This window comes from Trachemys scripta, chromosome 10 (assembly GCF_013100865.1).
Source record: "Trachemys scripta elegans isolate TJP31775 chromosome 10, CAS_Tse_1.0, whole genome shotgun sequence".
Classification (NCBI taxonomy): domain Eukaryota; kingdom Metazoa; phylum Chordata; order Testudines; family Emydidae; genus Trachemys; species Trachemys scripta.
Window position 1 is genome coordinate 10,641,525 of NC_048307.1, and position 25,401 is coordinate 10,666,925.

Consider the following 25,401-nt stretch of genomic DNA (forward strand, 5'->3'; position numbering starts at 1 on the left):
TTGCAGAAGTGATAGGATTGCAGTGACTAGGTATTACTTCTCTGGCCATCTTGACAGTAGTCTTATAATCTTGGCTGACTCTTTGTATTAAGTGTCTGAGCAGCCTATTGCTTGATCTAAAATGACCTCAAGTTTATAACCATCTGTCTAAAGCTTCTATCCTAACAAAGGCTATGTTTACACTACAGCTGGGATTGACGCTCTGAGATCGATCCATCAGTGGTCGATTTAGTGGGTTTAGTGAAGACCTGCCAAATCGACAGCAGATCACGCTCCAGTCAACCCAATGAGAAGAGTAAGGTAAGTCGACGGGAGAGTTTCTCCCGTTGACCCCCCCCCCCTTCCGGAGTGTAGACCTCACGGTAACTCGACCTAAGGTATGTCGACTCCAGCTACGTTATTCACATAGCTGGAGTTGCATAGAATAGGTCAGCTTACCACGGTAGAGTAGACATAACCAACGTATAAGCCAGTGGTGGTGTACTCTTAGGACAAGGTTTCATACTTCTCTAGGCAGCCTTTGCCAGTTCTTTTCTCACCTCTAAACAAAATCCCTATAGTTTTTACTGAAATCTGTTTGTAGTATCTGTTGTGCCTCCACTGTCTTTCATACTGTGATTGTAGTAATGAAACCACTTGAGCAAAAGATTACTCAATGATCCACCTTTAGGGATTCTTATATTGACTGTTTCTAGGAACTCATGCTACAGTTTCTCTTTCTCTCCTAGACTTGGCTTTTGAGTTATGATGCCTATAGTGGCCTTTTGTCTGTAAAGGAGTACTGGAGAAGGGAGTGTTCTCTAGGGATATACAGGAGGCTGGAGTTTCATAATTCAGTTCTGGTCCTGACTATCTTTCTCTCACTACCTTGCTATAACTTACCTGAATTTCTTTGTATCTGTGTTTGCTATCTGTGTAATGGACGTAATAATTGGATGATATGGGTGTCAAACTTTGTTTTTAAAGCACTTTACAGATGTGTTGGATGGATTTCTTGTAGGATATGCAAATCCATTCTTGGATCCATTTGTGCTCTGTTTATAATGCTATAGAACAGAGAAAACTAGCAGGTGAGAAAGCTTGAGGGAAGATTTCTCTCTATAAAACACCTTGCTAAAGAACTGATCTGATTGGTCTTTCATTTCCCTTCACAAATGGATAACTTACAGGCAGACATTTAATTGTGTACGCTAAATTTTTTTAAAGCACTTAAGTATCCTTTTCAAAAGTGACTTAAGTTCCATCAACTTTCATTGGGACTTTGGAGCCTGAAGTCACTTATGTGCTCTTGAAAATCTTGTCCCAGTTTACAGATCTTGTCAGTTTGGGAAGCATGTATAGATGAATCTGAAACTGGTTTAGTGGTCACATTTGTTGCAAAACATCTCCACATCAGCTGTCAGGTTGTTTTCCAAACAGATGGGGAAACTTAACAAGAATAAACTCCACTCCCTTGGTATTTTTATATATGTGTAAGCAGGAAAAATCAGAGCTGACCATTGGATGGAAATAAAACGTACATCCGAAATTTAAAAAATACTAAAGTTGTGATGTTGATGGGAATTCCATTATCTTGTAAGCAGCTGTTGTAACATCACTTAGCCATTCATTGGAGAGAGTCTTAAGGAAATGCTGAAGCAATGAGATGGGTAAAGGCTGAAACCGTTTTAAAATTGTAAGATAGCGAAGCTAGACAGTAAACGGCTGACTGAGATGGTTCTGGAGAGCTGGAGCCTGAGCCGGTGAAAGGTCAGAGCTGGCTTGCATGGGCTGGAACACTACATGCATATTTGCAACCAAACTTAAGAGACGTAGAAGATAGAAATGGCAACAACTGATGTGCTTGTATTTTGGATAGCTTCCCTGGAGAACAGCCCAAATAACCATTCCTCTTTTAAAAAAAACAAAAACAACCTCCAAACATTGCTCTGTATATTGATAGGCAATAAAACACAACCTTGACGTTAAGTCCAAAAATAGCAGTTTTCCACTGGTCAGTACAAAACCAGTTCTGGGGGGAAAAAAAAAAAGAGCGACTTTGAATTCCTTCCAGAGTGGTACTTTTGTGTAAGTGATTAGTTTTAAAGAATGTGTAGAGTCTGTGCAATTCTGAAAGATAGCCTTGTATATTCTGTTGTCTTCCTTCTTCTTACTGTATGTGAAGCTCACCCCATAACTAACAGATTTAGACTTGGATCAGTGAGGGGGTGAATTAACTATTTGGAAATGAGAACAGGCTTTTCAGCTTTGGGTCAGTCCAATAAATCAAAATCCTAAATGCATATCTTTAGTACCTCATTTTGAGGATATAAATGGTGAATTGTACTCTGTGCTTGGTGTCATGAAAACATGTTCTTTGAACAGTGTGTCTGGAGGATTATGTTGTATTAAAATGAACATTGTTCAAGATTAACTGTTTATATTTGGGAAACCGCACTAGTAAGAACATTACTATATAATGGTTTCTGAGGTACTTTGATTATAAGCTCATGTTCTGTGGCACTCAAAACTGTTTAACGTCTCTCAACTCTGTCCCCCTCCGTTTTTTTTAACACAATATCCTTGCTGTGCCCTTTTAAAGGGCTGAAGTGGATGAGGTATTTATGTCTATATGCTAATGTTAATTGCAGACTTGTTAAGTAATCCAAGATTGCATGTGTGTGTTAAACAAAATGTTTTGTCAAATGTCCTAAACAAGAAGCTTCAGACCCTTGGTCTAGAAGTTTGGGCTGAAAGCTGCTGAAAAAAAGATTTCAGTGCTGTGTGTATTAAAAGAAAACAAAAAAAACCTTACACCTCAGAACAAAGCAGTTTGATTTTTAAATTGGCTTACAACAAATGACAACTGTTGTACCAATGAATCAGTTAGCTCATATAAAACCAAACCTTGTAGTTGATATATCCATCATTCAAATTGCTTTTGCTTTTAAGAACTAGATGTCTATTACATGGAACTCTTGAACATGGTGTGCTTTAATGGCTGTTAAAGTTTAAATTTGAAAGATATATTTTTTGTGCATTCAGCATGAAATAAAAACCTTGTGTAAAACTTCAAACCATGAAGACTGAGTTGGTCTATTTTGTATTGTCAAGAACTATTTGGTTAGAGAGCTAGATATCTTCCTCTCCTCCCGCTCCCCCCCCAAAAATCTGATTGTTAGAAAAATGAAATCAGAAGGTGGCAATTCACTCACTAAAAAGCCCTTTTTGTGAATGTGGCAAGTTAAAAGGAAGCTTGCTATTGGAGAACAAACTGTGCCTGTTTTTGCCCAGCCCTGCAGTATGAAAACTCACAGGATAATATGAAATATTTATTACAAATAAACTGAAATGTCTTGTCTTGTTCTGCCTACAAACTGGCTGGAGACAGCCATCTTGGTGAAAAAAAGTTGTCTGGAGAACAGTGCAAACTTACAATAGGATCTAAGCTATTTAACTTAAAGTCCACTAAAAAATGGCATGGTATTATGTTGGAACCCACACTGCCAGTGTCAAAGCTTTGTTCAACAGCAACCTGAACACCTCTAGGAGTCCATTAAAAATGTCAATGGCAATTTAAAATTAAAATTAAGTAAAATTGCTAACTTCTAATGTGAACTCCAACTACATGACTGAGCAAAATGGCACTAGTTCTTTAAGGCTATGTGGTAAACACATAAACATGTCCCATGAGTCTTGGAAAAAAAAACTTTTTTTTTTCTTATTTTCATTGCATTTTTTTTTTGACCTAGAGTTCTTGGGCATGGAGACAATGATCTGTAAATCAGTCTAGTTTACTTCAATAGAATATGCTGTATGCGCTTTCTAATACAGTTTTTGGCTTCCATGCTGAATAACTTCTTTCTAAGCTTTGAGGGGAGGTGTGGCCAGTTCTCCATGTGCGACATACCCAACAAACAATGATGTTTTTTTGATAAGTTCCTGTTTTTTTTTACATGGCAACCATCAAAGTTTCCTAAGGTATTCCCCCAGGCTCTGTATCAAGAAAACTTTGTAAAACACTCCATCTATTAAATAATCTCCACAGTGCTCCCACCTCCTCCTTTTTAAGACAGTTTCATATTCCAGCAGACTTTTCTGGTAGCTCTTACAGTACATTATGTATTTCAGGTCATGGCTAATAAGTGAAATAGACCTGCAGGTCTCTGCAGTACTTTAGGGGGGAAAATAATTTGGGTTGAGGGATAGAAGTGCACTATTGAATTGAAGGACTTTCAGGGGTGTGGGTGGGTGGGTGTGTAACCAAAATTATTTCAGCTTTTAAATTCTGCCAAATCTTTCAGTTAATCTTCATTAAAGCTGCCTTTTGTGGGGCTGAGTTAGTCTAACTTTCTCAGGGGTAGGATGTGACATAACTGATGTCAGTATCCAACTGCTAAAGACAGGTGGAAAGAGATGTCAATACTTAACACAGTTTCAGGCATGTGTCTGCTTCAGTAGATGTTTGGATAATACAGTAATGGGGTGGGAGTTGCTTATAAGTTGCTAAACAGAAAATATTGTAGTATACATTTGATATAGGTCTTTATTTTTATTCTTTGCTATCTGACCATGTCGTTGTAAAAGTGTTTCTCCCCATCCCCCACCAGCTATATAGCTTAAACACGGAAAGTTTTTGTTCCTTCATACATTTCTCCTTGCAGTGGAGCATATTTTGGATCCCCTTGTGAATTGTCCTCCCACAGGACTACTGACTTGTGCCACTGTAAGCTTCATGTACTTTTAAGTTCAAGTTCCTTTACACTTTTATTTTTTGATCACTGACTCTGTTTTATCTGAATCATTCTGTAGGGCTGCAAGGTTCTCGTTGATGCACGGGACAAACTAGGGATTCCTTGGCAGTACACGGAGAACGAGAAGCATGGAATGTTTTTGATGGCTTTTGAAAACAAAGCTGGAATGCCTATAGAGCCTGCCACATTCCAGTTGTATGTACCTGCACTGAGCGCACTGTGGAGGGATTCTGGGATCAAGGAAGCTTTTAGCCGTCGGAGCGAGTATCAGCTGGTAAGTATATCCAACTGTATGCTGATTGAAGAGTTGTAAACAGGGTTTTTTCAGTCTGAATCCCGTTGAAGAACAGATTGCTAAACCCGGTGTGTGGCCATAATACAAGCAAGCTGTAGCAATGCTATAAATCTGAGCATGCTATAGCAGCGGGAATGAGGAGTAATTGGAACCAAACTGAAAAAAACTATGGGAAAGAGTGGAATAAATGGACTAGACTGGAAGAACAAGAGGAACCAAAAAAGGCAGGAAATGATTGAACAAAAAAACCCCAAAAACCTGAGTTGCTCAGTTGGGCTGATCATAGTAGGCCACTGATTAATGCACACTCTTTTTTATATTTGTCCAGTTTTGCCAACTTGTATTATATTGATGCTGGCAGGCTACTACTATTTGCAGATCAACTCTTTTGAAGTTAATGTGATCCCTTTCCAAGCTGTTCTTGGATTTTTTTTTTTTCCTTTCCTTTTTTATATCTGCAAGTTGCACTTGAGGCAGCATTTGGATGTCAGCCTAAAAATAAAAACTGTTTTCCCCTGTTTTCCTTTAAAAACAGACTTCTAGAGTTCAGCTCAAAACTCAATGCATAATATAAAATGCCCGTATAATAAGAGAGCACTTCTGATATTGAACATTTTTGTCTTTGATATGAATGAACATATATCTATTATGCCTGTTGGAGCAGTTGATGACCACCCTTTATTCTCCTGTCTTGTCGTCTTTCCTACTTTCTCCACTCCTCTTCTCCCCTCTCCCCTCCCAGCCCTAAATAATGAGGCGGTTGTTGAGGGACTATAGCCTCTTTTGGTTCATTGGGGTTTTTTGGTTGTCGCTAACCTCAAGATGTGACTACCTATTTGGGTTCAAACAGTGGTATGATAACTAAAATCTGACCAGTCACTTAAGTGGCTTAGCTTCCATGCTTATATGTTAAGTTATGTTCCATGTTTCTCACTCTGTAACTTCACAGAAAACATTTCCTTTTTTTCATTGAAAAGAGATGTTACGACTTCCTAAAATTGGGCATAAGAGGGACTTTTATTCTAAATAGTGTTTTCCTTGCTTTGCTGCTATAAATAACGTTCTGTTCAAAGAAAGGAATTTAATTCTGTGTGATGGAGAATGTGACTTCTTATGTGAGAATTGCCAGATGCAAAGGTGAGCCCAGTAGCAGTGAATTCCAAGTTGGGGCCTCCCCTTACTATATTACACTCTCGGTATTACCACTTTCCTCAGACAGGAGGAGAAATGCCATTCCATCTCCCTTCTCTCCCCTCTGAGCAACCATAGTGTTTGAGGCTGACAGGACGGGGAGAGAAGCAAAGTCAAGTGCAGAGTTTTAGATTTAAGCAAACATAAAAATTGGAAATGAACAAGTACTCTAAAGACTCCCTTCCGGGTGCTGCTGTGATCCAAGACATCTTAAAACATTGGGTTTAAGAGCCTCTCTTCCATCCGGTAGGGATTGTAATTCTCCAGATTTGAGATTAGTTTGTGTACTTTTAAGGTCTGGAATGGGAAATTGTTACTTGTGCAGACTTCCACCCCCACACTGTCAGCTCATAGTTAAGGAGGAAATAGGCAGTCCAAAATAATCTTAGTCCTTTTACATCCTAGGCATTGACATGTAAAAATAACAGATATTGTAATGTCATGCAACTGACAGTAATGTAACACTAATTTACCTAGACCAGGAATAGCATTAAAACATATTCTTTGCCTATATCAGAAATGATTCTTTGTCTTCCCTTACACCATGCTCTTGTGCTCACACATACACAAGTCTGCGATGTTTTTGTTAGCATTTTCATACAAGAAAGCAAAGTGGCCCTATAACTCTGCTCTTTTTCTAAGGAGTCAAGTTTTTGGCTTAATTTCAATAACTTCATAAAATATAATATGCCATTCTTTATATTCTCATTGTTGCCTGACTCTGGAAAAGCGTTTCTGAAAACTAATTGCATAAATAAACTCTGAAGTTCTTGAAATGGAATGTGCTTGAAGTTTAAGGGCAGGAATTACAGCATTGCTGTGTCTTCCTTTTTTGGCCCTAAAAGGAATAACTGGAATTAATGGAATAGCTTATAACAAGATTAAAACAAACATTTCTGTTTAGCTGTGTCTTTTAGTAGTAAGGGTCGTCAATGCCAGATTGTCAAAGCTCTGATTTTTGTGCCATTACAGTTAAGATTGTCAGTACTTCCATTATATCCCTTTTCCAGAAATTTTAACTTTTAACTGTAAAATTGTGCTTTTGCTGAAACGTGACTTAAAAGTTCTCGGATCAGGAGTGACTCTCTTAAAATAGCAAGAGAGCTTTTTCAGTTTTAGTAAGTTTTTTGCATTCCTCAAAGAAAAGGCTGTATATTCTATTTCACTATGTGTGGTAATGCATTTATTTATTTTTGTTTTATTTAAAACAAAACACACAACCAACCAAACCCTTGCCAATATACCTCAGCACCACAACTAATAGTCCTTGGAAATTTATTTAGGATAAGTTGTTAAAATACCTGGGAAATATTTATTAATTAATCTTGTATATTTTCAGCATACCTAAACATCCTTTAATTTGCAGATTGAAGTCTTTCATGCAGGTGTCCGGCTTGCCAACCTAACTCTGTAAATTATTATCTTTCTTAAAATGTTTTCTTATATTTGCTAATCCTAAATAACTGAGACTGCTTAGACCTAAATGCTTTATGACCACTTGAGCTGTGATAGTAGGATTGGAAACTCACCCCTTGTAATTGGCTGAAGTTGGTTACAGGAAAAACAACCTTTTGAATATTACACGGTGACTAAGTATATTGCGGGGGCAGGGGCAGGTGGCAGAGTGGAGAACGGTTACATAGGTCAGAGGCTTCCTCCACATCACTGAATAGCAATGAAGTTGTATTATATTGGAAAGACTAGTTCCTTGATACAAGAGGTTTTTCAAGACACTAAATTAAGGCTGCTTTTGCATTCTTGAACTTCAGCTACAAGCTTAAACAAACAGAAGGCAGAGATGCATGCTAAAGACACCAGATCTCCACCTTTATGTTGAAGTCAGTAGTATTTGTAACATCTAATGCAGAGATTCCCAAACTCTTTTTGCGGAGCTCCTCCATTCAGAGTCATGTTCCATGCATGGGGAGGGAGAAGGAGGGGTGCCCAGTACCCATAGGAGGGTCCATGGGGGTATTCACCACTGGGAGCTGAGGAAGTGTTTTGCTTCCTGCAGTGGTCAGGTGATCTCAGCTCTTGAGTCCTGGTTCCCTGCCTGTCCTTGCTCCTTCCCCCCCCTCCCCCCCCCCCGCAGGGAAAATTACCAGGGCTGTGGTCAAGAGGGACGTGGAGTACTGTCCCCTTCCCCGATCACTGGACACTGCCCCATCCTGATCCTGGTACTTCAGTATGGTCCTGTCTGCTTTCCCTGTGCAGACTCTGTCGAGAAAGGCAAGGGGACAGGGCTCTGCACACTGAAGGGTTGGGGTGAGCAGGGGGCTGTGTCAGGCAGGAGTATCAGTACTCCTGGGGTGCAGCCTTTGGGTTGTAGTTCTCAGAGTCCCCCCCCCCCGGCCTTCCCAGCAAAGGAGGGTGACTGCTGGTTGGTGGCTGCAGCAATGGAGGAATGAGATGGGCAGGGAGCTTTGTCCCTTCAGCCAAGACCGCTCGGAGAGAGCGCCCCTCCCCCCCCCCCCCAGACTCCCAGCCCTTTAGTGCTGACCTGTCAGGTCCTTGTGTCCTCCAATAAACTCATCAGTGCACCCCACAGTTTGGGAACCTCTGATCTAATGTAACATGACTTAAATTGGTTATGTAGAAATATATTATATGGATACTAAGGGAAACAAAACTGTTATGGGCCCCAGAACTATTACTTGGGAATATTTTATATACAAAGGCATAGATGTAACCTGTAGCAGTACAGAATACTACTTGTAACCCGGCCTGCTGTGAATAACATAATTTAAGACAAAAGACAGCAATTCAAAGCAATTCAGTATCAACTATAATGCATGATATGGCACACAGATACAATCGGAATGATGCCTTAAATAGAAGTGAATTATAATTTATTGCATTAAAGCTTCATAAGTGTACAGTAGGAACTTAGAATTATGAACACCAGAGTTACGAACTGACTGGTCAACTAAATACCTCATTTGGAGCTGGAAGTATGCAATCAGGCGGCAGAGGCAGAGATAGGGGTTGGGGGAAGCAAATACAGTACAGTACTGTGTTAAACATAAAATACTTTAAAAAAAAATATTTTAAAGATTTGACAAGGTAAGGAAACTGTTACTGTGCTTGTTTCATTTAAATTAAGATGGTGAATAGCAACGTTTTTCTTTTGCACAGTAAAGTTTCAAAGCTGTATTAAGTCAATGTTCAGTTGTAAACTTTTGGAAGAACAACCACAACATTTTGTTCAGAGTTACAAACAGTTCAGAGTTACTAACAGCTTCCATTCCCGAGGTGTTCGTAACTCTGAGGTGCTACTATATGTGGTACATGGAATTAAAATATTCTTGAGGGCATAGGTACTAGTTTTCAGATTGATACATTACTAGACAAGTCCTTTCAAAAATAATCTTGCTGCTTAATAAATTGAATGGTTCTGCTTCACCTCTTGTTGGCTCTTAAGGCTATTCATGCCATGCCTAATCTCATTAGGATGTAGCAAAAGGCTGATAGCTGAGGTCATGGAGATTGGAAGTAGCTTGTGGTCTGGCTTTTTTGTGTTTAACACCCACAATTTTTCAACAAGCAAATGCTATAAAGTGGAGGGCTTATTTATAACCTCATATTGTAGATACTAGTTTAGATCTTGTCCCTACGTGGGCACTTAAATTGGTCTAAATAGATGTAAACCAAATTTAACATGTCTCTGTTGATTTATAGGTCTTGTATATATGAGAAACTAAATTGGTTTAACTAAAGGTGTGACTTTAAACTGACTTGGTTAAATAGAATTATCCACATAGAAGTTTGCTCCTTAGTTCTTTTTAGTTTAAACCAATTACTGATTTGAACTGAAATAAGCCTGATTTTTAATCTTAACTGAAACAAGTGCCTGTACAATCTCTTGCACCAGTTTAATTTAACCATTTAACACCTAACTGGTACAGCTGTGTATAAACCAGGCCTTAGAGATGCTTGCTGTGAAGACCTTGCTTAATGGTGTAAAATATCTTCAGGGTGGTCTTCCAATCAATTTAACACTAAACTTCTTTTGTTTTAAACTTAAGATCTATGTAGTAACATTTTGTACAGTCATTATGCAATATACCTGTCTACCAAACCATATTATAGCAGTTGTTCTGCTTTTGAACTGTCTGTACACACACACAAAAAAGTTACTAAAAAAGTAAAGTAAAATGTGATGCATGGATTGACTACCTATAGCTAAAAAAATCTAATCTATAGGTGGCTTCCTTTGTAATGCTAAACTTAATGATTGGTTTAGCAGTGAAAAGCTTGTTGAATTAAAATGGCTGTTTGACCATAACCTAATATAATCTGAAATTTTCTTCACTTGGACCAGAGGAGCTGCCTCTAGGCATTTATCAGCACTTTCTGTTTCATACACAATGCATTCAAGTGCTGCCTGTAAATCCCGTCTGGGTATTTGAGCCTCTTAGAACTGAGTGGGTGGATTCCACAATAGCAGTATTTTCTTTGCTTCAGTGTCTCTCTCTCCTAAATCAGGCTAACCAATTTCACATCCCGCCCCCCTCCCCTCCCCCTCCCAAGTTCCTCTGTTCCTTGTATGCAAGCAAGTAGTTTTGGGACAAAAGCTTCATTGTGTATTTGGTTACATTGTCAGGTCGCTGTCCTCATTTTTTTTAGCTACAAGAATACTTTTGTAATCAGTGTGTGACTCTCTTCACCCCCCATATTTTCTGTCTGTATTTTTGAAAAGAATACATTTTATCACTACACTATAGATACCCTGTAACACTTATTCTTTCTGAGGTCTTCTGTGCTACCTCAGATACTTGGATTACATTCCTCCCTGCCAGCAGATGGAGACAGGATATTTGATTTGCATGGCTACTTCCACAAAGGAGCTTGTTATGGAATCATTGGTTGCTTGTCTCGAATACATGGAAGCGAAGAATCTGAGGCTTGGGCCCAATTCCAAGTGCTCTTGTGTAAACAGGAGTTCGATATGTACCAACATCTCAGGGTTGTAGGGTTTAGGTGTTGCCCTCTTGGAACAACACGGGTTCCCAAGTCCATCAGACTGAGTACTTGGTGACTTCCTGTCCAGCTGAAGGCTCCATTCTGTATCAAAAAGGCCCTAGGGAAACTCAGTGCAAGAATAGTAGCTGTCCTATGGATGCAAGAAATGGTGGTAGATTTACTCTCACCTCTTCCTGCAGTGGGTATACTCAGTGCGTGTGAGGGGAAAATCATGGCAACTCTCTTTAGCAGCAGTGAGGTGGCATAGGCTCAACCCTCTTTCTCCACTTCTCTGAAAGTACGATTGGCAGCAGATTACTCCTTTTATCCAGCAGCTCTTGCACCCAAACAAGGGATAGAACTTGCAAAAGCTATTTCCTGTGCGCGCACTTGCTATTCACTTTAGTATGTCTGGGAGGGGGACTTCTTACCCAAAATTGGTGCACGCAAAAATTGATGTGTAAGCATAGCTCAGCTAAATTAGCTATCTGTATCTTGGTGTTGCTCCATAGCAATGGATACAGTCCTTAACACACGTGGACCTAATAGGACTTGGTAAGCAAAAAAGAGAGACTCCTGTTTCAGTCAGTGCAAATGTGAATTTTATCCCAGCACCCCAGCCCTCTTAAAGATTAGAAAATCTACCTTGATAGGTTAAAGGAGCTCAGTTTATTTAACATAACAAACAAGGTTTAAGAGGTGACTTGATTACCCTCTGTAAGTACCTTCATAGGGAACAAATATCACTGCTCTACAGCCAAAATGCTTCTGAAATAAATGTAGTCAAACTTTACTAATTCTGGGTTGCTGAGAATGAAAATGATGATGCTTAAAATTTTTGATTGGCTCTAGTTTTCAAGATATGCTATTGGGTCAGTATATACGACCCTTGACTTGGGAATGGCGGAGGATAAGTGAGTTATAAAGGGAAGGGATCTCGATTTAAACCAGAAATAACTAAAATACATCTTTGACTGGATCTATGAATAAATCTATGAGTGGGTTTGGACAGTACTTGCTTTTTAGGCAAAACAATGAATGATGCAATCTGAAGCTGGTATTGCGTCATACATGATGTGAATTACATCATGTTATTCCTAGAAGTCATGGATGATGCAATCATAACGAAGCTTACATCACTCTGCTGAACAAATTGCCCTATATCAGCTCTAGAAATCCTACAGTGTCGTGCTCTCTTATTTGTCAGTGTTTGATTTTGCAAAGGGACACATTTCTGTTTAGCCAAAGTGAACAGAGATGCCTCGTACTTGTGTGAACAGAGCAGATAACTTCACTGTTATGTTTAAAGCTATGTTTGTGGTGAAGTGACTTTTGCATCACAAAAGCGCAGTATAACCATTATGGTTAAGAAAGCCTATCACCGTTATTTTGGCTGCAAAATTGGAGATCAGGACAAGAGGTGGGCCCCACACATATGCTGCAACACTTGTGCAACAAATCTTCGCCAGTGGTTGAACAGGAAAAGGAAATCTATGCCTTTTGCAGTGCCAATGATTTGGAGAGAGCCAACAGATCATACCAGCAATTGTTACTTCTGCATGGTGCCTCCAGTTGGGAAAGGTGTGTCAAAGAAGAAAAAGTGGACTGTGCATTATCCAAACATTCCATCAGCTATACGCCCAGTACCCCACGGAGAAGGACTGCCGGTTCCTGATGCACCAGAATCATTCTCACTTGAGTCAGATGAGGAAGAGGATGAAACTTCTGGTCCTGAACCATCAATGTCACAGGACCCACATTTTCTCCCATCCTCCTCCTCTGAACCACACCTCATAACACAAGGTGAACTGAATGACCTTGTCAGGGATTTGGAACTACCCAAGAGTAAGGCAGAGCTGTTGGGCTCCAGACTACAGCAGTGGAATCTCCTGGCAGGTGATGTTAAGGTTTCCATGTTCCGTGATCGTCAAAAGGATCTTGTCCCATTCTTCTTCATGGAAGGTGATCTTGTAGCCTGCAACAACATTGATGGTGTGATGGCAGCCCTCGACATCGTTCACGATCCAGATGAGTGGAGACTGTTCTTTGATTCATCGAAGACGAGTCTTAAAGCTGTTTTACTGCATAATGGCAATGTTTTGCCATCAATTCCAGTTGGTCATGCAGTCCATGTGAAGGAAACCTATGACAACATGAAACAACTTTTGAGGTGCATAAACTATGACCATCAGTGGCAGCTTTGTGGCGATTTGAAGATTGTTGCTCTCTTGCTTGGTCTGCAGACTGGATACACAAAGTACTGCTGTTTTCTCTGCGAATGGGATAGTTGTGCAAGAGATTCCCACTACATCAAGAAAGATTGGCCACTCCGACAGTCATTGGAGCCTGGGAGGAAAAGTGTTCAGCATCCACCACTTGTTGAATCCAGGAAGATTTTGTTACCACCCTTACACATCAAGCTGGGTCTGATGAAGAACTTTGTCAAGGCCATTGACAAAACACAAGCAGCTTTCAAATACTTCCATGGAAATTTTCCATGGTTAAGTGAAGCTAAGATAAAGGAAGGTCTTTGTTGGTCCTCAGATTCGTGAACTTCTTCGAGATGATGCATTTGACCATGCACTGCGTGGCAAGGAAAAGACGGCATGGAAAGCCTTCCAGTTAGTGGCAATAAATTTTCTCAAACAACAAGGCAGACAACAACAGGTTGTTGGTGGAAAACCTCCTCAGGGCATACAAAAGCCTTGGTTGCAACATGTCACTAAAGATCCATTTTTTGCACTCTCATCTAGATTGTTTTCCACCGAACTGCGGAGCAGTGAGCGCCGAGCACGGTGAGCGATTTCACCAGGACATCGCAACAATGGAGAAATGCTATCAGGGCAAATGGAGCCCATCAATGGTTGCAGACCATTGCTGGACAGTGACAAGAGATGCTCCATTTAATGAATACAAGAGACAAGCCAAGAAGCGCCGAGTAGACACTGAATAGGACTAAACTATGTACATAGTTTTTTGCCTTTTTGTTTCATAATAAATTTTGATTAAAAATCAGCAAAAGGGTTATATAAAGTGTTACATAAACAGGATAGGTGAAATATCATGTAAAGCAACCATAAACATATGAAAAGACCTAGGTTTACAATTTATGATTAAAACTCTATCTACACAATGTACATAAACATAAAATGTAAAAACTTAAATATCTTAGAAACAGTAGCCAATCAGTTGTTTTAATTGTCATATTTGAATTCAGCACATCAAAATACATAATAAATAGCACATTTTATCTCTGAAGCAGACGACTTCTCAAAAATTGTAGACCAGTGTATTTAGTAATGGGCTCTTCAGTCTAGCAGAGAAAGGTATAACCTGACTGAAGTTGAAGCTAGACCAATTCAGACTGGAAAGGAGATGTGCATTTTTGACAGTGAGGGTAATTAACCATTGGAATAACTTACCAAGGATTGTGGTGAATTTTTCTATTATTGGCAAGTTTTAAATTGGGAAGAGATGCTCTAGAAATTATTTTGGGGGAGTTCTACAGGAATGCAGATTAGATGATTACAATGTCTTTTCTGACCTTGGAAACTATGAGAGCACCAAATATTAGCTTTTATATGAAGCAGCAATCCATGAGAGGCATGCATTGAGGGGTTGTGTGGGTTGCAGAGGTAGGAGGAAACTTCCTGCTCTGCTCATGTTCAGCTACTACTAATGGGAGTGTTCCATGCAATTCAGTGCAGATAGCCATAAATGATCTAGAACCCCTGAAGTCTTTTTGGGGGGGGGGGGGCAGTTTGCGGTAGAAGGTCAAGAAAATACTTTAAAACTGTTCTTTTATAGGTTCTTTTGATATTCCCGGTCACTGTATGGGACACCTGTGTTTGGACACTATCTCCACTTCATTTACTTGCTGAAAAGACACTTTTTTAATTTTTATTTTTTATATATATATATATATATATATATATATAATAAAAATCGTCTTCACGTGGAGGCTAATGGAGTTTTATGATGCTTTTTTAGTATCTGAAAACTCAGTAGTATGCATTGTTTTATCAAAACACAGTATAGGTCTATCTGCACTGAAGTAAAATGCCCACGACTGGCCCATTTCAGTTGATTTAAGCTGTGGGGCTATTAAATTGCAGGGTGGGTGTTCAGGCTCTGACTGCCCGCAGGTCCCCAGGGCTCAGGCTCCAGCCCAACCTGAACATTTACAGTGCTGTTTTATAGCTCCGAGCCCTGTTAACTGATGTGGGCTTGCCAATGGCGTTTTATTGCTGTGTAGACGTGCTCTATGTAACATGATGTGGCAGTCTCTCCAGTACTCAAGGTGAAACGTGGATTGAAAGCTATAACTCCATCTCAGACCTTCAGTGATTTTACATTTTAGACATAAGCGCATGACTCAAATAGCATTTTGCTCTCTTCACCATGATTGTGTGTTATACTATTTCACATAAGAAGAAGAGGATTTATGTATCTAATGTCAACTCTTGTGGATTTGCTCTTCAGGAAATTGAAGTGCCAAATTAGCTCTGTTGTACAGTAGTTCATAAAACAAATGTTACAGGTAGACTGCTGTTCTCCAAACCACTGCTAGGGTTACCATACGTCCGGTTTTTCCCGGACATGTCCGGCTTTTCAGCAATCAAACCCCCGTCCGGGGGGAATTGCCGAAAAGCCACACATGTCCGGGAAAATGGCCAGCACTTCCTCTCCTGCTGGGGCTCTGCTCCACTCCCCCCCTCCCAGATTTACAGCGCCAAGCTGCCCGAGCCAGTGCTACGGGCTCCGGCCCCCCCCCCCCCCCCCGCCTCCGGACCCCGAGCCCCCAGCCAGGCACTTCTCCTACCCGGCTCCAGCTGAGCTGCTCCCGTGGTGCAAGGTCCGGAGGCACGGGGGGGCTGCCCGAAGCCGGTAACGCTGGCTCCCGGCAGCTCGGCTCTGTAAATCTGAGTGGGAGGAGCCGAGCAGCTCAGCTGGAGCCAGGGAAGGGACGTGCCCAGCCAGCTCTGGGTCCTGAGGCAGGGGAGGGCTGCCCGAAGCCAGCAGCTCGGCTCTTACATTCTGAGAGGGGGGAGCAGCTCAGCTGGAGCCCAGGTAGGAGAAGTGGGGTCCGGAGGTGGGGCTGGGGGGTGCTGAGCGGGCCGGGAGGGCCAGGGGGTGCTCAGCCGGGGTCCGGGGCGGGGGGGCCAGAGGGTGCTCAGCCGGGGTCCGGGGCGGGGGGTGCTGAGCGGGCCGGGGGGCCGGCAGGGCTGGGGGGGGCTGAGCGGGCCGGGGGATGGCTGGGCGGGGGATCGGGGGTCGGGGGGTGCTGAGCGGGCCGGGGGGCCGGCGGGTGCTGAGCGGGCCGGGGGATGCTCGGCCGGGGGGCCGGGGGCCGGCGGGGCCAGGGGGTGCTGGGGGGGGGGCCGGCCCGGGGGGGAAAGGCGGGGGGGGGGGCAGCCTGAGCCGCTCCTCCTCCCCCCACACCCCCCCTTACCTGCTTCAGGCTTCCCGCGAATCAAATGTTCGCGGAAGCAGGGGAGGGGGCGGAGTTGGGGCGGGGACTTTGAGGAAGGGGCGGAGTTGGGGCGTGGGCGGGGCTGGGGGTGGGTCCGGGGTCTGGTGGAGTGTCCTCCTTTTGGAGGCTCGAAATATGGTAACCCTAACCACTGCTGAATCATAAACTTACACAAGAGGCTACAAATGTTGCTTGTTCTGTAACTTTGACCGCTTTTCAGTCCAGTTACTCTTACATATTACATCAGTTGTGTCCATGGAGGCTTCTGATGCAGATATACAAAAGAAATAACAAAACTATTCATTACTTCATCTTGAGCATAATTTAAACAAAGTGCCCGCTACAGAGAGAACCTTTTCTTCACACAATATTCATTGCAAAACTATTTTAAAAAATTCCAGGATTTTTCAAGTTTGCAAAACTTCTGTGAAATTGCAACATCATGGGGAAGCTTTGCACAACGTCATTGACATCTCTAACACCACACTTTAGTATCCATGTGGAAGTCCATGGTGTCCCTACAAGCAGCATAAGCTAGTGGTTGAGCACAGAGCTAATAGCCCGAAACATCCTGGTCACTCACTGGCCATGATATTTTGCAGTTACTAATATTTGTAAAGTTCTGTGTAAGCTGTCTCTTAGCAGCCCTATGTGCTGATGGTTGCATCTTGTGCTCCAGAACCTAAACTTTCACTTAAATTTGTCTCTACCTCACATGGCTGGGAAAGTAATTTGAAGAATGTGAACCTGCTGTAATATGATGTAGTAATGTATGCAGACAGCTCTGAAACAATAGTTTTCAGTGATGTAAACTGCCCCTGTTCATTTGAAGGGGCATTAATACTGAAGTTAAATGTGAGCACTTAACCATTTAACTGCTGATCAAAACATTCCAGTTCCTCCACTTTTGCATATTAAGATCCAAACAAGCTAAATAATATCTTGCTTTGACATCACAGGTGACTGGATCTTGAGGTGGACCTTGAGAGAAGTGATACTTTTCTTTTCTGCTTGATCCTGGAGGAGTAATGCAAGATGCCCAAAGCCACACAGCAATTAAATGACAGAACCAAAACTTAAAACCCTGGTTTTGTGTGTCCTGTCCCCTAAAGTATTGTACTTGCTGTATCTTTTTGAAAACTTAAAACTTGAGGGCTGACACCATGCAAAACAAAACTGCAAAATTCTATACAAATTACTGGATATAGACCAACTTTGCATGGTTTTAGCATTGTACTTCTACGGTGTGCAATCCTATGTACATTTACAGGTTTAAAAGTCACTAAATGAGATCAACAAACTGACCCAACGCCAACAGAAACCTCTCCAAGTAGCCTACTCCAAAGCCTTACCAGCATTTACTCTACCACCCCAAAAACTGCCTTAAACAGGCCTTGCAACATGTCTTGAAGGTCACCAAAATCCAAGCTCAGGATTGCGTGGGAGTGATCTCCAAAGTTGAGGACTCCCTTGCCACTTTTAAGAAATTTCTGCTTAGTATCCCCTTGTCATGTAAACAAAGGAACTCTTAGCTTGAGCATCTCACTGGACCATAAATGCTGTGGAACATCATGAGGAGAAACCCTGCTTCTAAGGTAGGTAAGACTCAAACCATTTAGGTATTCAAAGAGAAAAATAATCTTTCACTGGAAATCAATTGGAAGTCCATGTAGATTATGAAACACTGGTGCAATATCCTTCCCTCATGCGGTGGGTTGTTTCTTCTCCCAAGCTGGAGCAGATGCAACAAAAGCTGCTCCATGAACAGAGCAATTGTGAGATGTCTCCTCTGGTAGATAGAATGGGGCGACAAAGTGACATGTTTCTACCCTTTGCACTACTTCAGGGTTATCTTCTGCTTGGCTGTTTTATCTGTAATTTAAAACATTGGTTGTGTTACAGTGTCCTTTCTCCATTCTCCAGTGTTTTAAATTACACGCCAACTAAGGGTTAAAAGCTAACTGTACTAAGTTCTTTGAACAAAGACCGTTCTTGTCCCAGAGAACTTCCAGTCTAGGTTTATAGCAAAATGCAACAGCTGGTTGAAGTGCAGTCAGCTGGGAATTGGGAGGATGAGGCAAAGAGTAAAAGGAACATGTTTCTGTATGATAAACATGAGCTGCTAATAAGGAACAGGTATAGACATAGGGGAGGCTAGTGAGGCTGCTGGGGATAGCTCATGTTTAAATAAAATATGGAATGAGAACCTGTGCCAATGGGCTGCTTTGGTTTTCTATATTGTATTTGCCCCTCCCTGCCCCAGTCCTTCATCTGTATTCTGTCTAATTAAATTGTAAAGACTTCAGGGCAGGGACCATATTTTAGGTCTAGAAAACACATAGTATGTTCCAGGCATTTTTATTAATGCTTCCAGCTTGCAACTTCCAAATGGCTACGGTTTAGAGCTTGTCTGGTTCTGTTCAAATAGCATGGTCTTGGAGGTAAGTAAAAAGCTTCATATTTATAACACTAAATAAATTCTGTAGGAGTCTCTGCTTCTGGCTCTTCAAATGCAAGTGAGTATTCATTTTGAGTTTGGTATGTTCAGGGTGGAAAGTAATTTGATCCTGATTCCAATGTTGGGTATTTGTGAGCATAATTTGCATATTGCATAATGATGGCTGTACTTTCCTCTGAAAATACTTCCTGTCATCAAATCCTTCCTACTCATATATACATTGCCAATCCTTATCCAGGATTCATTTGTTTGCCTTTGCAGCTCATGTCTAGTGACCTTTGACTTTCAGAATTACCTGAACCCCTGTATAGCTTTCTAGCTTAGATGCTCTTTCTTTTTCATGTGGCTGCAGTCTTTCATGTTTACCAGTGCATATTCCCTTACAACAAACACTTCTGTTGAAGCATGAAATCTTAGATTTTTTTTTAGAATGAAGAATTAACTTGATCGTAATTTCTGAGACTGCATTCTCTACTCCTAGCAAAAGGCTCTAATTTTATTATGCATAAAACCAAGTTACAGTAACAATTTAAGTATTTAAGACAAAAATACAAATTAGTCCTACTCTAAATCTTGCAGGATTTTATTGAGTATAGGGATTTGTTCAGAGTAAGTCCAGCTGTAATTAATCTTTGCGTTCCCATCAAGAAATGCTGGCAAATGCTGTGAGAAACAAGGGAGGAAACTTTCAGCTCAGCCTCTCTCTGAGCCAGTACCCAACTGTGGCTAAAATCCACTGGTGTAATCTGCTCTTTAGTGTGCAAGAAAACTCAGATCTGTACAGATCTAAATCCAACCCTGTTGGCTCTTGATTAAGCTGTTTGGTGTCCATGTTTAGGAAGTAATTAATATAGATCTTCATTTTCAAATCTCTTGCTGAAATAGTTTTTAGAGAGACACCAGTTTCAGGAATGTATTCTTTTGTACTGGAGGTCAAACAAAGTATCTTAAATTTTAAGCTGGGATTTGTGTGCCCAAGGGAGGTAGATGCACAATTCCCATTGAATTTCAGTGCAAGTTGGTGCCTAAATCCCTAGGCACTTTGTGAAAAACCTCCCACTTGATTCCAACATAGGAATTAACTGCACTTGTTAGAGGCTTAAACAATAATACATTTTTTCACATTAAGAGAAGTCTGCTGATCGGACACCAACAGGAAGTCTGTGTCCTGAAAAAGCTGAATTACTTGGGCTCACTAATATGAAATAAATTTGTTAGTCTCTAAGGTGTCACAAGTACTCCGGTTCTTTTTGCGGATACAGACTAACACGGCTGCTACTTTGTAATATGAAAGTGTTACTATTATGTTCTTGCATCATTCTTGTATGAAGTGATGATCATCATAGAACTGCTGCTAAAATGGTTGTGGTGAACAAAATCAGTGAACACACAAAAGAGCATACAGTACATCTGTGTCAGCGCTCAGTGTCAGGAATGGAAAATGTTTCCAGAACTCATATGTATCTTTTATTTTGAATTATTTCAAGAGTTTTCTTTATGGCAGAAACTTCAGTCTTGTTTTTTAAAACTAATATCCTCCTAAACTACTACTGATCAGAAGATTATAAGGAAGTTGCACTAAGAATCTGCTTCTGACTACACTTTTCATTAATGCAGGTGTGTTCCAGCTTAGTGTGGTGTTGGCATTGCTTCTCCTGTTTGCCTCAGGATTGGCATTTCTCCATGCTTGATAACATAACATAATGAATGCTTAATATTACTCCTGGGAGAATTCCGTGCCAAAAAATTAAAAATTCTGTGCACAATATTTTAAAATTCTGCAAATTTTATTTGTCAAAATATCATTATATAATCACGCCAGTTTCAATTATTTTGGTAATTTATTTCAAAATACCTGTCAGAAAGTATGTCTGTAACAGTACAGAGACTCACACAAATTTCCCCAGGAGTAAAGAGTTAAAGAAACCCCTACGACAACCCAGTACCTGTTTCTCTGCCCCCAGAGCCCAGCTGCAGACCACCCCGAGCACAGACACTTACATCCCCTACCCCACCCCAGAGGCCAGCTGTGGGCCTCCCTCCAGCCCAGACACTTACACTCTCTGCTGCCCAGGAATTCAGAGGGAGAAACAGCCTGATGCTGGATCCTGGGCCTGCATGGCGATTCCTGCACATTGCCCCCTCCGTACTTCAGGGTGTGCTGGTAACCCTCCAGTTTCCTCCCCCACTCCCCAGCCTTGTCTTCTATTTGTGAGCTGTGCTCTGCTGGGTCCAGCAGCCCCTAGTGGCAGCCAGCGTCTCTGCAGTCCATTTTTGTGGGGGAGAAAAAGGATAATGTGCGCACCAAATTATTTCTGCAAAATTCTGTATTGCGCAGTGGCCCAGAATTGCGCCAGGGTACAATATGAGCAGAGGTACTACTAACTTGATCCAGACGTGTAACATCTCCATTATACAAAGATATGGCTGTTAAACACCTCATTTTAGTCTTATCCTCACAGGAGGATCTAAAGGCACTTATAGAATATGGTTCATCAGTGCTATGTTGTTTGTTTGGGTGTTTTGTTTTTTTTCCCCCTTCAAATAAACCAGGCTGCAAGGTGAAGATGTCAGGCTCCAAGCACTAACTGATAAACTTGTTAGCAGCTTTAGTTCATTATCTTTTGCTGCTTCCACTTCATGGGTTCTCAAGGCATTTTCACTTCTCCCGGATGTAGTTCTGCAGGACCCTCTGATTTGTGAAATGAGTTCCCTTAAAGCAATTCACCTTCACTGTTCCTTTAGTTACATAAGTATTACTTCATTTGCCTGGCCTTCATCTTTCAGATTACTAAACAAACAAAACTAATTTACTCCAATTTATGCAAAGCATTTTCCTGTTTAATGTGCTCATATTCCCTTCATGTAATTGTGTTGCTGGTTAACTTTCAAAGGGCCTATACAGTTAATCTGATTCATTTTTAACTGGATACATAACTTCCTGGTATCACTTTTTGCTACAGTAATTCCTACTCTTCAATTAATCTTGCTGTATGCACATAAAATAGCACAGAGTATCTCTGCTCCAAAAATGTTTTAATTCTTTGGCAGATTTATTGTCCAAATCTTGTTTGTAATTACATGGCCTTTTGCCATTTCATGAATTCAAAGACTTTAGTACCATGTTTCCCTGAATGACACCTATTTTGGCTACTGAAGGATGACTGCATAGAATCTATGGGCAAGTTTCAAAGACTGACTGTACATCAGCTATACACAGAATGAAGTAGCTATCAGCATATGGACAAAGCTATAGATTTTAGTGAACAGAACTGAATGGTGGCTGGAATTGTAGTCAGAGAATGTAAAGACATAGCTATGGTGCATACCCGGCCCCACAGTTTCATTCCAAAAAGTTCCAAGCTTGTGAGTTGAGGGCTTGTCATCTGTACACTGATTCCATACACTTCCCCTGGTAAATTGGCATTATCTTGTAAATGGCCACTTGCTGTCATGCATGGGGATTTGAGGTTCAGCCCTGTCAGTAGGAAGCTGGAGCTGGGTGCCAGAGGAGTGATACTGGCAAGGCTCAGGCCCTAGATGTTGGTTGTTAGCTATGGGAAGGGAGTGGGTTGAGTGGTAGGTTACTTTTCTTCAAGCTGAATTGTTGGAGGGAGCTACAGAGGCTTGAAAACTAAGCCTCATGCTTCCTTTCATTTCAAAGACCCTTGTAATAGCTTCTAAAATTTTAATCCCTTCACAAGAGCTCTTGTTCTGAGAGAGTGAAGGTGCTGTAAGTGTAAACTACCGAAAGCTTCTTTGGAAGGAAAATATATACTCCCTGACACATTCCTTTAACAGAGTTAAGGTTGCCCACTGGCATCTCATGCCCTTCTAGAACATCAAGCTCAGCAAACCTTAAACTTTAGAAGAGCCTGGGATTCAGAGTGAAGGTACACACCCTGGAAACTTAACTACCCCTTGAGCTGGCAGGGACTGTGTGTGTGTGTGTGTGTGTGTGAGATCCCCTCTCCCTGACCCCTATGTGTATGATCAAAGGAAAGAGGTACATATGTACCTTGAGAGTATATTACTTTACAGTGCCGTGTTGTGACAGTAGTGGGCACGGGTCGTCTTACCCTAGGGATTGTCAGCAGTTAGGCTGGGTGCTAAGTGTGGTCTGAAGTTTAATGAAGCATAAATGAAAGTATAGTGTTGGATAGCATCATGCGCGTCAGGATGATGAAGAGGTTGTAAAATTTAGCAGCTGTGGTATTCTTTCTGTGAAGTAGCTTAGCTGCCTGAGTATAGAACAGTTGTAGGTAACTCCTGTTCTGGACAATGCAAAGGCAAGTGGGAGCATGGGGGTGGAGTTATGGTGGTATACCTTCACTCTGTATTCCCTGCTTTTCCAAAGTTTTTGAAGTGTGCTGAACTCTATGTTCTGGAATGGTATGAGATACCATTGGGCAACCTTAATTCTGTGTTAATGGAGGCTTTTGTCATGCCTTTTTAACTGTAAGACAATTGTTTTTAGTAGGAGTTAGTATCATGGAGGTGGTGTATTTATGTAGGCTTCCAGTTGAGATGCAACAACGGCCAGGCAATGAGAATGCTACTTAGCTCTTCTGTAGGACTTTGAATCTGTATGTATGAAAGACTTTTACCAAGGAGAAAAACATCATTATCCCCATTGTACAGTTGGGGAAACTGAAGCACAAAGAGGTGAAGTGACTTGACTCTGCCACTGGCCTGCAAGGTGACCTGGGCCACGAATAGAGCCCAGGTTTTCTGAGTAACAGTCCGCTCTTTTTCTCTACAATGAAACACTGTTGATATGTGATTCCTAAATGCCCCTTGGCCCCCAAACAAACTTTGTTATCATGGAATGGGGATAATGTTGTTGTCTGGGTGTCATTGCTAACAGGGCTGGTGAGAGAATCCAGACATGGTCTAAGTCCAAAAATGTAACAGTTTTATTATGTGGTCATGACAGTAAATTCAAGCACGTGGTGTCTTTCTCTACTCTCACCCCTGCACTACCACTTGCAGCTCACCCTCCCCTTCCTGTCCCATTTAAGCCATTATAACTTTAGAAGCCAGGTGTGCCTCCCAAAAGATGGTAGAATCTGAACTTTAAGAAAAGTTTTTGGTGCGGGAGGCGTATCTTGGAAATACCTTATTAAAATTACCCTAAATTTGTATCACTAACCCTACAACATATCCTCATCTTGAGTAACCATGCAGATTATAGAGCACTTAGTCGACCTTTAAACAGAGAGAAATTCTTAATTGGGTGTTGGTTAAGAAATGTTCTTAACAAACGGTTTCCTTGGAAAATGCTGATTCATTGAGGCAAAATGTTTTACTATATCTATTGCAGATTCCACTAAACTTTCACTGAAACCTGAAGGTGTTCCAGGCCCACAGCTCCATGGCAGGGAATCTGCTGGCACTCTTGGGGTTGCTAGGCTCCTCGCTGAAGTTGGGGATTTCTGGGCTATCAGGTTCTCTGCCCTAGAATTGGAAGCCTGGAAGTCCTAGGACCAGCTTCCTGTGTCCACAGCTCAGGGAGCCCCACCATGCAGGCTGTTTCAGGATTATGATGTGCTAGGAAAATTGCCTTTTAGAAAGGAGACCTTTTTTTTAGGAAGGATAGAGACCTATTGGAGTGAAGAGGCTCTGTGCATGTCCATCTGCAGTATAGAAGGCTCAGAGGTGAGAAGGGGTCCATTCATCTCAGTGTTCCTAGCTGAATGAGATCATCTCGGTGGAGATGAATACAGCCTGAAACAATTGCTCTGAGAAGTGTGAACTGCTCCATTCATGTCAGTAGGTGTTCCCATTCTCAGTGCTGAAGACCCTGTAATATGCAGCAAGCATGCCTATTCTCAACTCCTCGCGCCAGTCTCAGCAATGTATTCTTGGTGCCTGCTCCCAGCATATCTTTTCTCAGATTCCAGCCCAGACATTCAGGGTTCCCCAGATACTAGCTCACAAGGGACGTAGGGAGAGGGGCTCACACCCTCCCTAGAGGGACAAGATCCCCTCCCCCCATCCCACAAGATGGGGCTGGGAGGTTGACCTCCCTAGAGGGGCATGCTTAGGGTTACCATACGTCCGGATTTTCCCGGACATGTCCGGCTTTTGGGGGCTCAAATCCCTGTCCGGGGGGAAATCCCCAAAAGCCGGGCATGTCCGGGAAAATCGGGAGGGCTCGGCCGGAGCCGGTGCGGGGCCGGGGGCATGGTGCCGAGCCGGGCCGGGCGCGCGGTGCCGGGCCGGGGTCCAGGGGTGCAGTGCCGGGCCGGGGTCGCAGTGCCGGGCCGGGCTGGGCGGGGAGCCGGGG

At 41.9% G+C, this 25,401-nt stretch overlaps 1 protein-coding gene across 2 annotated transcripts in view; it reads left to right on the forward strand.

Moving 5' to 3' along the window:
- GNA12 (G protein subunit alpha 12) overlaps nt 1–25,401 on the forward strand; it is an 87,274-nt gene that overhangs the window by 15,811 nt on the left and 46,062 nt on the right. Inside the window, exon 2 of one of the 2 annotated variants that reach the window (XM_034784428.1) lies at nt 4,792–5,007. The exons of the other annotated variant lie outside the window; for it this stretch is intronic. Within the exon in view, the coding sequence (XP_034640319.1) occupies nt 4,792–5,007 (216 nt within the window). The remainder of the gene's footprint in view (nt 1–4,791; nt 5,008–25,401) is intronic. 2 annotated transcript variants of the gene reach the window in all.